We start from the raw sequence: 13,992 nt of genomic DNA on the forward strand, positions 1-13,992 counted from the left end.
CTATGATGCTGTGCTCCAAATGTAGATTATTTACGTAACGTGTGTGAGCCTATTTCGTTACATATATGCATACATATATATATATATACATAAATATATATGTAGGTGTGGGAAAAATCACAAGACTACTTCATCTCTACAGAACTGTTTCATGAGGGGTTCCCTCAATCATCAGGAGATTTTAATGGAAGCATTCACATACAATGGTTTATATAGGGCACAGAGTGGGCGGGTACAGGCAGGCATAGGGTGTGGTGATTGGCTCATGTGTTACCTAGGAGGTGTTTCCGTCTGTGGGGGCATGTTGAAATGATTTCACTGCGCTTGTTGAGGGATGATAGATCTGGATGATAGATCTGGATGATATATAATAAAAAGTTTCTCTTCATCCAGATCTATCATCCCTCAACAAGCGCAGTGAAATCATTTCAACATGGCGCCACAGACGGAAACACCTCCTAAGTAACACATGAGCTAATCACCACACCCTACGCCTGCCTGTACCCACCCACTCTGTGCCCTATATAAACCATTGTATGTGAATGCTTCCATTAAAATCTCCTGATGATTGAGGGAACCCCTCATGAAACAGTTCTGTAGAGATGAAGTAGTCTTGTGATTTTTCCCACACCTACATATTGCGCTCTACCACGGTATCGAGCACTATTCTCTGGATAATCCAATCAAGACATATATATATATATATACATACACACACATACGTATATTCACATACATACATATATACTGTATATATACATACATATACATATATATATATATATATATATATATATATATATACACACACGTGTGTATATGTATAAATAAAATATATGTATGTATATATATGTATGTATGTATATATATATGTATTTATGTATATATATATATATATATATACATACACACTTGTGTGTATATATACATATGTGTGTGTGTGTATGAGTGTAAAGGCGCTATTTTCTACTTGTTTTGATTATTACTATTTATTTGCTGGTATGTTAATGTTGTAAAAGTGGAATACTATAAATAAAAAAATTTAACTTCAACAATTAACAGATAAGTTAACACCTCGGCACCGGAAGTGGACGCTCGAACAACCGGAAGTGTGTGACAGGATCTGACATACCGTATTTCCTTGAATTGCCTCAGGGCATATAGTATGCGCCTGCCTTGAATTACTGCCGGGTCAAACTCGCATCGCAAAATAATTAGCCCATGCTTAGTATTACGCATGTTCGTCAAACTAATAATAATAATAACTGCTATAGCAGCCGCAACATTAATACGGCCACAACGACAACTCTTGCTGACCTACTGCCCTCGGTAATGGCACCATTCCCAAAGTATGTGGGCTCTATTGATAACCTCACTAACAACTTTAACGACGCCCTGCGCGAAACCATTGATAACATAGCACCGCTAAAGTTAAAAAAGGCTCCAAAAAAGCGCACCCCGTGGTTTACTGAAGAAACTAGAGCTCAGAAATTATTATGTAGAAAGCTGGAACGCAAATGGCGCACGACTAAACTTGAGGTGCACCATCAAGCATGGAGTGATGGTTTAATAACTTATAAACGCATGCTTGCCTTAGCTAAAGCTAAATATTACTCAAATCTCATCCACCGTAATAAAAACGATCCTAAATTTTTGTTTAGTACGGTAGCATCACTAACCCAACAAGGGACTCCTTCCAGTAGCTCAACCCACTCAGCTGATGACTTTATGCAATTCTTTAGTAAGAAAATTGAAGTCATTAGAAAGGAGATTAAAGACAATGCGTCCCAGCTACAACGGGGTTCTATTAACACTGATACGATTGTATATACGGCGGATACTGCCCTCCAGAATAGTTTCTCTCGTTTTGAGGAAATAACAATAGAGGAATTGTTACAACGTGTAAATGGAATAAAACAGACAACATGTTTACTTGACCCACTTCCTGGGAAACTGATCAAGGAGCTCTTTGTATTATTAGGTCCATCAGTGCTAAATATTATAAACTTATCACTTTCCTCGGGCACTGTTCCCCTAGCATTCAAAAAAGCGGTTATTCATCCTCTTCTTAAAAGACCTAACCTCGATCCTGACCTCATGGTAAACTACCGACGGTGTCTCACCTTCCCGTTATTTCAAAAATCCTCGAAAAAATTGTTGCGGAGCAGTTAAATGAACACTTAGCGTCTAACAATCTATGTGAAACCTTTCAATCCGGTTTCAGGGCAAATCACTCCACGGAGACAGCCCTCGCAAAAATGACTAATGATCTATTGCTAACGATGGATTCTGATGCGTCATCTATGTTGCTGCTCCTCGATCTTAGCGCTGCTTTCGATACCGTCGATCATAATATTTTATTAGAATGTATCAAAACACGAATTAGTACGTCAGACTAAGCCCTGTCTTAGTTTAACTCTTATCTTACTGATAGGATGCAGTGTGTCTCCCATAACAATGTGACCTCGGACTACGTTAAGGTAACGTGTGGAGTTCCCCAGGGTTCGGTCCTTGGCCCTGCACTCTTCAGCATCTACATGCTGCCGCTAGGTGACATCATACGCAAATACGGTGTTAGCTTTCACTGTTATGCTGATGACACCCAACTCTACATGCCCCTAAAGCTGACCAACACGCCGGCTTGTAGTCAGCTGGAGGCGTGTCTTAATGAAATTAAACAATGGATGTCCGCTAACTTTTTGCAACTCAACGCCAAAAAAACAGAAATGCTAATTATCGGTCCTGCTAGACACCGAACTCTATTTAATAATACAACTCTAACATTTGACAACCAAACAATTAAACAAGGCGACACGGTAAAGAATCTGGGTATTATCTTCGACCCAACTCTCTCCTTTGAGGCACACATTAAAAGCGTTACTAAAACGGCCTTCTTTCATCTCCGTAACATCGCTAAAATTCGCTCCATTCTGTCCACTAAAGACGCTGAGATCATTATCCATGCGTTTGTTACGTCTCGCCTCGACTACTGTAACGTATTATTTTCGGGTCTCCCCATGTCTAGCATTAAAAGATTACAGTTGGTACAAAATGCTGCTGCTAGACTTTTGACAAGAACAAGAAAGTTTGATCACATTACGCCTGTACTGGCTCACCTGCACTGGCTTCCTGTGCACTTAAGATGTGACTTTAAGGTTTTACTACTTACGTATAAAATACTACACGGTCTAGCTCCATCCTATCTTGCCGATTGTATTGTACCATATGTCCCGGCAAGAAATCTGCGTTCAAAGGACTCTGGCTTATTAGTGATTCCCAAAGCCCAAAAAAAGTCTGCGGGCTATAGAGCGTTTTCCGTTCGGGCTCCAGTACTCTGGAATGCCCTCCCGGTAACAGTTCGAGATGCCACCTCAGTAGAAGCATTTAAGTCTCACCTTAAAACTCATTTGTATACTCTAGCCTTTAAATAGACTCCCTTTTTAGACCAGTTGATCTGCCGTTTCTTTTCTTTTTCTTCTATGTCCCACTCTCCCTTGTGGAGGGGGTCCGGTCCGATCCGGTGGCCATGTACTGCTTGCCTGTGTATCGGCTGGGGACATCTCTGCGCTGCTGATCCGCCTCCGCTTGGGATGGTTTCCTGCTGGCTCCGCTCTGAACGGGACTCTCGCTGCTGTGTTGGATCCGCTTTGGACTGGACTCTCGCGACTGTGTTGGATCCATTGTGGATTGAACTTTCACAGTATCATGTTAGACCCGCTCGACATCCATTGCTTTCCTCCTCCCCAAGGTTCTCATAGTCATCATTGTCACCGACGTCCCACTGGGTCATTATTGTCACCGACGTCCCACTGGGTGTGAGTTTTCCTTGCCCTTATGTGGGCCTACCGAGGATGTCGTGGTGGTTTGTGCAGCCCTTTGAGACACAAGTGATTTAGGGCTATATAAGTAAACATTGATTGATTGATTGATATTACCGCCTCGTCAAACTTGTGACGTCACGAGTGACACTTCCCTTGTCATCATTTTCAAAATGGAGGAGGCTGATTTCAATACCGGTAATTTTAAATCGCATAACGGGACGAAGATTAAGAGGTATTTAGTAGAATTCAAGGTCCAAGCTTACATCACACTCCATTTTTTTACTACATGCCTTTGGTAAGTGCCGGAGTGAGATGAGGTTTTAAAATAATTAGCGCATGCTTACTTTTACCGCATGCCTTTGGTAAGCGCAGGAGTGAATGAGGTTTTAAATTAATTAGCGCCCCGGCGTCAATTTAGGAAATACGGTTGTCGTCATTTGTTAAAAAAATAAAAAATAAAAAAAAAGTTTTCTATTCAAATACATCAAAAATCAAACTTCCTTTCTCTATAGTTGGCAAGTTTTAAAAACGTCATGTTTTATTTATTTTCAAGGTGATGACTTAAAGGGGCTGTCTGCAACTAGTTAAATTTTTCAAAGCAAATGATAAATGGGTTGTACTTGTATAGCGCTTTTCTACCTTCAAGGTACTCAAAGCGCTTTGACACTACTTCCACATTTACCCATTCACACACACATTCACACACTGATGGAGGGAGCTGCCATGCAAGGCGCCAACCAGCAACCATCAGGAGCAAGGGTGAAGTGTCTTGCTCAGGACACAACGGACGTGACGAGGTTGGTTCTAGGTGGGATTTGAACCAGTGACCGTCGGGTTGCGCACGGCCACTCTCCCACTGCGCCACGCCGTCCCAAAACAATATTAGCAAATAACATTAGTTAGCTTGTGTTAGCATTAGTTGTTTAACTAAAAATATGTGTGTTAAAACTTTTTATATTTTCATTAAAAAGTTTTTATTTTTATAAGTGAGTCTGAGGCGTTTTGCTGCAAAATCGGCTCAAAATGTTGCACAGTAATGTTAGCATGCTAACTGTTAGCACCTCGGCACCGGAAGTGGAAGCACGAACAACCGGAAGTCAATACTTTCTAGAAGCCGGAAGAGGGCGTGACATGAAGCGTTAAATGCATTGGAGATTTGGCGCCCTCTAGACGTCTGTTTAAGTACTGCAAGCAGACCATTTAGCTGTAGAAACAAACCTTTAAAGCAGGGCTCTCCATAAATACAAATAAAAAAAATGAAATGAAACGAAATTAACTAAATCAAATTAAATAAATAAAAATCACTCCAGACTGCCATCATAATTTCTACCATATAAGATCAAGATCTGAATTTGTGGCACCCAGTTATTGATGTTTTGTGGCGACTAATCGGAGCAAAGTTTGGCGCCGTGCCACGCCCACATCTTATGGCATAGGACATTTATTTTGGCAATTTACCACCACCGGCATGTGAAGTATCTGTAATTTTATCTGGCCAAAGTCCCTCGGAGAAGTCCGACAAAGTACCACCCCTTTTTTTCGCCGCCAAACCAAGATGGCCGACTTCCTGTTGGTTTTCTCGTATGGGTGTCCAAATGAGACTAAAATAAAGACAAAATCATTGCAAAACATTTACAGATGTATATTTGCAATATTACTGCGTCCAAATGTTAGCATAAAACTTGACATCACAGAGTGGAAAATGATATAAAACGATATCAATAGAGACGTAATCAATATCAATAAAGTGTGTTCGATAAAACGTTCAATAATTTTCATTCTTAAATGATGAAAATTTAAGTTTGGGCAGGCAAGAAAACATGTATTTTATATATGCTAACTAGCAGGGCTGGGCCATAAAATGATATCAATAGAGACATAATCGATATCAATAAAGTGTGTTCGATAAAAGCTTCAATAATTATTATTCTTACATGATGAAGATCAGAGTTTGGGCAGGAAAGAAAACATGTATTAAATGCTCATTAGTAGGGCTGGGCCATAAAACAATATCAATAGAGACATAATCGATATCAATAAAGTGTGTTTGATAAAACGTTCAGTAAGTGCTATTCTTACATGATGAAGATCAGAGTTTGGGCAGGAAAAAAAACATGTAATATTTGCCAATTAATAGGGCTGGGCCATAAAACGATATCAATAGAGACGTAATTGATATAAACAAAGTGTGTTCGATAAAAGGTTCAATAATTGTAATTCTTACATGTTGAAGATCGGAGTTTGGTCAGGAAACAAGTATTATAAGCTGATTAGTAAGGTTGGGCCATAAAAACGATATCAATAGAGACGTAATCAATACCAATAAAATGTGTTCGATAAAACGTTCAGTAACTGCTATTCTTACATGATGAAGATCGGAGTTTGGACAGGAAAGAAAACATGTATTATTTGCTAATTAATAGGGTTGGGAAATTAAATGTTATCAGTAGAGAAGTAATCGATATCAATAAAGTGTGTTCGATAAAAGGTCCAATAATAGTTAATCTTACATGATGAAGATCAGAGTTTGGGCAGGAAACCTGTATCATATGCTAATTAGTAAGACTGGGCCATAAAACGATATCAATTCAGACGTAATAAATTTTAACAAAGTGTGATCGATAAAAGGTTCAAGAATTATTATTCTTACGTGATGAAAATCGGAGTTTGGGCAGGAAACATGTATTATATGCTAATTAGTAGGGTTGGGCCATAAAAACAATATCAATAGAGACATAATCAATATCAATAAAATATGTTCAATAAAAATGTTCAGTAACTGCTATTCTTACATGATGAAGATCGGAGTTTGGGCAGGAAAGAAAACATGTATTATTTGCTAATTAATAGGGTTGGGTCATAAAACGTTATCAGTAGAGATGTAATCGATATCAATAAAGTGTGTTTGATAAAACGTTCAGTAACTGCTGTTCTTACATGATGACGATTGGAGTTAAGGCAGGAAACATGTATTATATGCTAAATAGTAGGGCTGGGCCATAAAACGATATCAATAGAGACGTAATCGATATCAACAACGTATGTCCGATAAAAGGTTCAAGAATTATTATTGTTACATGATGAAAAACGGATTTTGGGCAGGAAACATGTATTATATGCTAAATAGTAGGGTTGGGTCATAAAATAATACCAATAGAGACGTAATCAATATCAATAAAGTGTGTTCGATAAAAGGTTTTTGTAATTGTTATTCTTACATGATGAAGATTGGAGTTTGGGCAGGAAAGAAAACATGTATTATATAAATATTAGTAGGGCTTGGGCATAAAACAATATAAATAGAGACGTAATCGATATAAATAAAGTGTGTTCGTTAAAATGTTCAATAATTGTTATTGTTACATGATTAAGACTGAAGTTTGGGCAGGAAAGAAAACATGTATTATTTGCTAATTAATAGCGTTGGGTCATGAAACGTTACCAGTAGAGATGTAATCGATATCAATAAAGTGTGTTCGATAAAAGCTTTAATAATTATTATTCTTACATGATGAAGATCAGAGTTTGGGCAGGAAACCTGTATGATATGCTAATTAGTAAGACTGGACAATAAAACGATATCAATTGAGACGTAATCGTGTGTTCGATAAAAGGTTCAAGAATTATTATTATAACGTGATGAAATTCGGAGTTTGGGCAAAAAACATGCATTAAATGCTAATTAGTAGGGTTGGGCCATAAAATGATATCAATATCAATAAAGTATGTTCGATAAAACGTTCAGTAATAGTTATTCTTACATGAAGAAGATTGGAGTTTGGCCAGGAAACATGTACTATATGTAAATTCGTAGGGCTGGGCCATAAAATGACATCAATAGAGACGTAATAGATATCAATAAAGTGTGTTGGATAAAATGTTAAATAATTGCTATTCTTCTTTGCTGTGAAGCAAGGTTGGTAGCATGAACAAATGATGGCTAATGTGTGAAAGAGTGAATGGTTGTTAGTGATCTGTGCCGTGGCGATGAGTCCAGGACCAGAGAGTCCAGAACCAGAGAGTCCAGGACCAGGCTATAAGGTTGAGTCCCCCTTATTGGGGCGTTCTGTGAGACCGCCTGTTCGAAACCTGTATGAAATGGGCAGGAGCAGGTTGTTCTTCTTCAAGGCCTGCACGCGGCTCAGCGTCTCCTCGTCCAGCGCCGAGTAGCAGCGGCGAGCGTAGTCCAGCAGCTTCTCTCGGGACGGGTCGAATTCGCCTACCAGCGCCACCTTCTCCGGCGCCACTAGCAGCAGCTCGGCGATGGGCGTGGTGGACGCCACCGTGTTGCGGTCCACGCCGTGGATCTGGAAGGCCTTGGACATGTTCTTCAGGCGCTGGAAGGTGAGGAGGATCTTCTTGTAGCGGAAGAGCACCCCGGCGGCGTCTTTGACTGCAGGTGAGAAAATACAAAGCCCAACACCAGTGAAGTTGTCACCTTGTGGAAATGCTCAATAAAAACAAATGACAATGATTTGTAAATCTTTTTCAACTTATATTCAATTGAATAGACTGCAAAGACAAGATATTTCATGTTGGAACTGGTAAACTTGGTATTTTTGGCAAATATTAGCTCATCTGGAATTTGAGGCCTGCAACGTGTTTCAAAAAAGCTCGCACAAGTGGCAAAAAAGACTGAGGACGTTGAGGAATGCTCGTCCAAACATTTATTTGGAACTTCCCACAGTTGAACAGGCTAATTTGGGAACAGGTGAGTGCCATAATTGGCTATAAAAGCAGCTTCCGTGAAATGCTCATTCGTTCACAAACAAGGACGGGGCGACGGTCACCACTTTGCCAACAAACGCGGGAGCAAATTGTTTAAGAACAACATTTCTCAACCAGCTTTTGCAAAGAATTTCAGGATTTCCCTATCTATGCTCCGTAATATCATCAAAAGGTTCAAAGAATGTAGAGAAATGACTGCACGTAAGCCATGATATTACACACCTTTGATCCCTCAGGCAGTACTACATCAAAAAGCCACATCAGTGTGTAAAGGATAACACCACATGGGCTCAGGAACACTTCAGAAAACCACTGTCAGTAACCACAATTGGTCGTTACATCTGTAAGTGCAAGTTAAAACTCTACTATGCGAAGCCAAATCCATTTATCAACAACACCCAGAAACGCCGCTGGCTTCCCTGGGCCAGAGCTCACCTAACATGGACTGATGCAAAGTGGAAAAATGTTCTGGGGCCTGACGAGTCCACATTTCAAATTGTTTTTGGAAACTATGGACATTGTGTCCTCCGGAACAAAGAGGACAAGAACCATCTTTACAGGCGCAAAGTTGAAAAACCAGCATCTGTGATGGTATGGGGGTGTGGTTCAAATACCGGCCGAGTCATACCAAAGATTATTAAAAATGGGACCTATCACCTCCCTGCTTGACACTCATTATCAAGGGTTGGAATTGGGGGTTAAATCACCAATAATGATCCACGGGCGCAGCTACCGCTGCTGCTCACTGCTGCTCACTGCTCCCCTCACCTCCCAGGTGGTGACAATCATTGGTACTTTAACTTAACTTAACTTTATAAGTGCCCAAGGCAAGGGCATTAATGCTGAATGGTCCATACAGGTTTTGGAGCAACATATGTTGCCATCCAAGCAACGTTATCATGGACGCCCCTGCTTATTTCAGCAAGACGATGCCAAGCCACGTGTTACAACAGCGTGGCTTCATACTAGACTGGCCTGCCTGTAGGCCAGACCTGTCTCCCATTGACTGTTCAATAACTTAAGCATTAAGAATGCCACCTGAAAAGCTTAAAAAATGTGTCTCCTCAGTTCCCAAACCTTTACTGAGTGTTGTTAAAAGGAAAGGCCATGTAACACACTGGTAAAAATGCCCCTTACAACTTTTTTGCAATGTGTTGCTGCCAAGTTCATGATTATTTGCAAAAAAAAAACAAAGTTTCTCAGTGTGAACATGAAATATCTTGTCTTTGCAGTCTATTCAACTGAATATAAATTGAAAAGGATTTAGAAATTATTGTATTCTCTTTTTATTTACCTTTTACACAAGGTGACATTTTCACTGCTTTTGGTGTTTGTACAAGATGGCTTATCTTCTTCAGGACACATTTGTGTATTTTGAGAACACGATCATGTGTCACTAGTACATGTGGTGAGAAAGGCTTTCACACAATAGTGAAGTGAATTATATTTATATAGCGCTTTTCTCTAGTGACTCAAAGCGCTTTTGAACAGTGAAAGCCAATATGTAAGTTCCATTTAAAGCAGTGTGGGTGGCACTGGGAGTGTCTTGCCCAAGGACACAAGGGCAGTGACTAAGATGGCGGAAGCGGGGATCGAACCTGGAACCCTCAAGTTGCTGGCACGGCCGCTCTACCAACGGAGCTATACCGCCTATTCCCCAAATTTCCAGGAATTTCCCATTTAAATGAACGGACGTATTTCATAGTTCTACAATGTTGCATTATTTTTAACATGGATTCCAATCTTTCAACCATCAACCACACGACTCTTCTAATGTAACGGACCAAAACATATTTTCCCTTACCCAAAATTCCAGGAGTTTTCCGGAATTAACCCCCCATTGACAATGAATAGGCATGATACAATCGACTTCATAGCCCACATTTCTCATCCGATTCAAACAAGCCAGCATGTTTCCCGGTTCTGGAAATTCCTTGAATACCCAGCATTACTAGGAATTTCCCCCCGTTGAAAATATATATATAAAAAAAACTCTCCACATCACACATTTCTCATCCGATTTGAACCGTTCCAACATCTACACCAGGGGTCACCAAGCTTTTTGAAACCAAGAGCTATTTCTTGGGTACTGATTAATGTGAAGGGCTACCAGTTTGATACACACTTAAATAAATTGCCAGAAATAGTCAATTTACTCAATTTACCTTGAATAAATATATATATATAAAAAAATGGGTATTTCTGTCGGTCATTCCGTCGTACATTTTTTTTTTCCTTTTACGGAAGGTTTTTGTAGAGAATAAATTATGAAAAAAAACACTTAATTGAACAGTTTAAAAGAGGAAAAAAAACGAAAAAATTAAAATCACATTTTGAAACATAGTTTATCTTCAATTTTGACTCTTTAAACTTCAAAATTCAACCGAAAAAAATGACGAGAAAAACTAGCTCATTCGAATCTTTTTGAAAAAATTAAAAAAAGAATTTATGGAACATCATTAGTAATTTTCCCTGATTAAGATTAATTTTAAAATTTTGATGACATGTTTTAAATAGGTTAAAATCCAATTTGCACTTTGTTAGAATATATAACAATTTGGACCAAGCTATATTTCTAACAAAGACAAATCATTATTTCTTCTAGATTTTCCAGAACAAAAAATTTAAAAGAAATTCAAAAAACTTTGAAATAAGATTTAAATTTGATTCTACAGATTTTATAGATTTGCCAGAATAATTTGTTGGAATTTTTATCATAATAAGTTGGAAGAAATATTTCACAAATATTCTTCGTTGAAAAAAACAGAAACTAAAATGATTAATTAAATTAAAATGGATTTATTATTCTTTACAATAATAAAAAAAATAATTGAACATTGTCAGGAAAGAAGAGGAAGGAATTTAAAAGGTAAAAAGGTATATGTGTTTAAAAATCCTAAAATCATTTTTAAGGTTGTATTTTGTCTCGAAAATTGTCTTTCTGAAAGTTATAAGAAGCAAAGTAAAAAAAATAAATTTATTTATTTAAACAAGTGAAGACCAAGTCTTTAAAATATTTTTGGGGATTTTCAAATTCTATTTGAGTTTTGTCTCTCTTAGAATTAAAAATGTCAAGCAAAGCGAGACCAGCTTGCTAGTAAATAAATAACACTAAAAATATAAAGGCAGCTCACTGGTAAGTGCTGCTATTTGAGCTATTTTTAGAACAGGCCAGCGGGCGACTCATCTGGTCCTTACGGGCTACCTGGTGCCCGCGGTCACCGCGTTGGTGACCCCTGATGTACACCCTCCGCTCACCCTGGACATCCAAGCAAGCCAGCATGTTTCCCAGTTCCCAAAATTCCCCATAACCTAGAATTACCAGGAATTTACCCCCGTTGAAAATGAAAGGACAATATAAAAAACTCTCCATATCCCACATTTGTCATCCAATTCCTACCGTTCCAACATCCACACCCTCCGCTTACCCTGGACATCCAAGCAAGCCAGCATGTCTCCCGATTCCGAAGAATCACAGACTACCCGGAATTACCAGAAATTTCCTCCCGTTGAAAATATATACGTGTATATAAAAAAACTCTCCATATTCCACATTTGTCATCCGATTCGAACCGTTCCAACATCCACACCCTTCGCTCACCTGACATCCAAGCAAACCAGCATGTTTCCTGGTTCCAAGAATTCCCAGATTACCAGGAAATTCCCCTTATTGAAAATGAAAGGGCAATATAAAAAACTCTCCATATCACACATTTCTCATTAGTTTCGAACTGTTCTAACATCCCCACACTCTGCTCATATTGGACATCCAAGCAAGCCAGCATGTTTTCCGGTTCCCAAAATTCCCCGTAACCTAAAATTACCAGGAAATTTCCGTCGTTGAAAATGAAAGGGCAATACAAAAAAACTCCATATCCCACATTTGTCGTCCGATTGGAACCATTCCAACATCCACACCCACCGCTCACTCTGGACATCCAAGCAAACCAGCATGTTTCCTGGTTCCAAAAATTCCCTGATTACCAGGAATTTTCCCCCGTTGAAAATATATATATAAAAAACTCTCCATATCCCACATTTCTCATTAGATTTGAACCGTTCTAACATCCCCACACTCTGCTCATATGGGACATCCAAGCAAGGCAGCATGTTTTCCGGTCCCAAAATTCCCCATAACCTAGAATTACCAGGAATTTCCCCTCGTTGAAAATGAAAGGGCAATATAAAAAAACTCTCCATATCCCACATTTGTCATCCGATTTGAACCGTTCCAACATCCACACCCACCGCTCACTCTGGACATCCAAGCAAACCAGCATGTTTCCTGGTTCCAAAAATTCCCAGATTACCAGGAAATTCTCCTCGTTGAAAATGAAAGGGCAATATAAAAAACTCTCCATATTACACATTCCTCATCCGATTCGAACCGTTCCAACATCCACACCCTCTGCTCACCCTGGACAGCCAAGCAAGCCAGCATGTTTCCCGGTTCCAAAAATTCCCAGATTACCAGGAAATTCTCCTCGTTGAAAATGAAAGGGCAATATAAAAAACTCTCCATATTACACATTCCTCATCCGATTCGAACCGTTCCAACATCCACACCCTCTGCTCACCCTGGACAGCCAAGCAAGCCAGCATGTTTCCCGGTTCCAAAAATTCCCAGATTACCAGGAAATTCCCCTCGTTGAAAATGAAAGGGCAATATAAAAAACTCTCCATATTACACATTTCTCATCCGATTTGAACTGTTCCAACATCCACACCCTCCGCTTACCCTGGACATCCGAGCAAGCCTGCAAGTTTCCCGGTTCCGAAAATTCCCGGATTACCAGGAATTACCAGGAATTTCCCCCCGTTGAAAATGAAAGGGCAATATAAAAAACTCTCCATATCCCACATTTCTCATCCGATTCGAACCGTTCCAACATCCACACCCCCCGCTCACCCTGGACGCCCAAGCAAGCCAGCATGTTTCCTGGTACCAACAATTCTCTGATTACCTGGAAATTTCCCCCCGTAAAAAATGGAAGGGGAATAAAAAACTCTAAGCATTTCAGTTCCACTCAGGCGTATCGGCGGTTTGCACACATAGGCCATTTACAGTTATTGGTGATTTTTTTTTTAAAACAATTATTTGTATATTTACTCATTTATTTTAAATGTACATATTTTGTTATATTATTTGTTGGGGGAAAAACAGCAGATTTGACGTATGTTTGACAACTCATGTCTGAGAATCAATAAAGAATCGTTAAAAAGAAAGAAAGGAGGTACTCAGGCGGTACCTCGTTGGCGCTCTTTAAGGCCTCGGAATATTCGCCTTCTCTTCAACTGCTGCCTGTTGCTGTTGGCGTCGTCCGCAGGGAGCATTTCCTCCTCCTGCAGGAAGCCCTCATGCTCCACGTACTCTTCGCCTTCTCCCAGCAGGAGAAAAGAATCTGAGGAAAACAAACAAGAGCTCGTTTCCATGGCAACGCTG

General features: G+C 39.5%; 1 protein-coding gene across 6 annotated transcripts in view; it reads right to left on the reverse strand.

Moving 5' to 3' along the window:
- Positions 1–5,442: 5,442 nt before the first annotated feature.
- ccdc106a (coiled-coil domain containing 106a) overlaps positions 5,443–13,992 on the reverse strand; it is a 31,410-nt gene continuing 22,860 nt past the window's right edge. For all 6 annotated transcript variants that reach the window (XM_061915323.1, XM_061915317.1, XM_061915320.1 and 3 more), the window contains 2 exons: positions 13,799–13,951; positions 5,443–8,214 (listed from right to left, as the gene is read on the reverse strand). In XM_061915323.1, coding sequence (XP_061771307.1) covers positions 7,856–8,214; positions 13,799–13,951 — 512 coding nt within the window. In that variant the 3' untranslated portion in view covers positions 5,443–7,855. The remainder of the gene's footprint in view (positions 8,215–13,798; positions 13,952–13,992) is intronic.

The sequence above is a fragment of the Nerophis ophidion genome, linkage group LG11 (genome assembly GCF_033978795.1).
Source record: "Nerophis ophidion isolate RoL-2023_Sa linkage group LG11, RoL_Noph_v1.0, whole genome shotgun sequence".
NCBI lineage: Eukaryota > Metazoa > Chordata > Actinopteri > Syngnathiformes > Syngnathidae > Nerophis > Nerophis ophidion.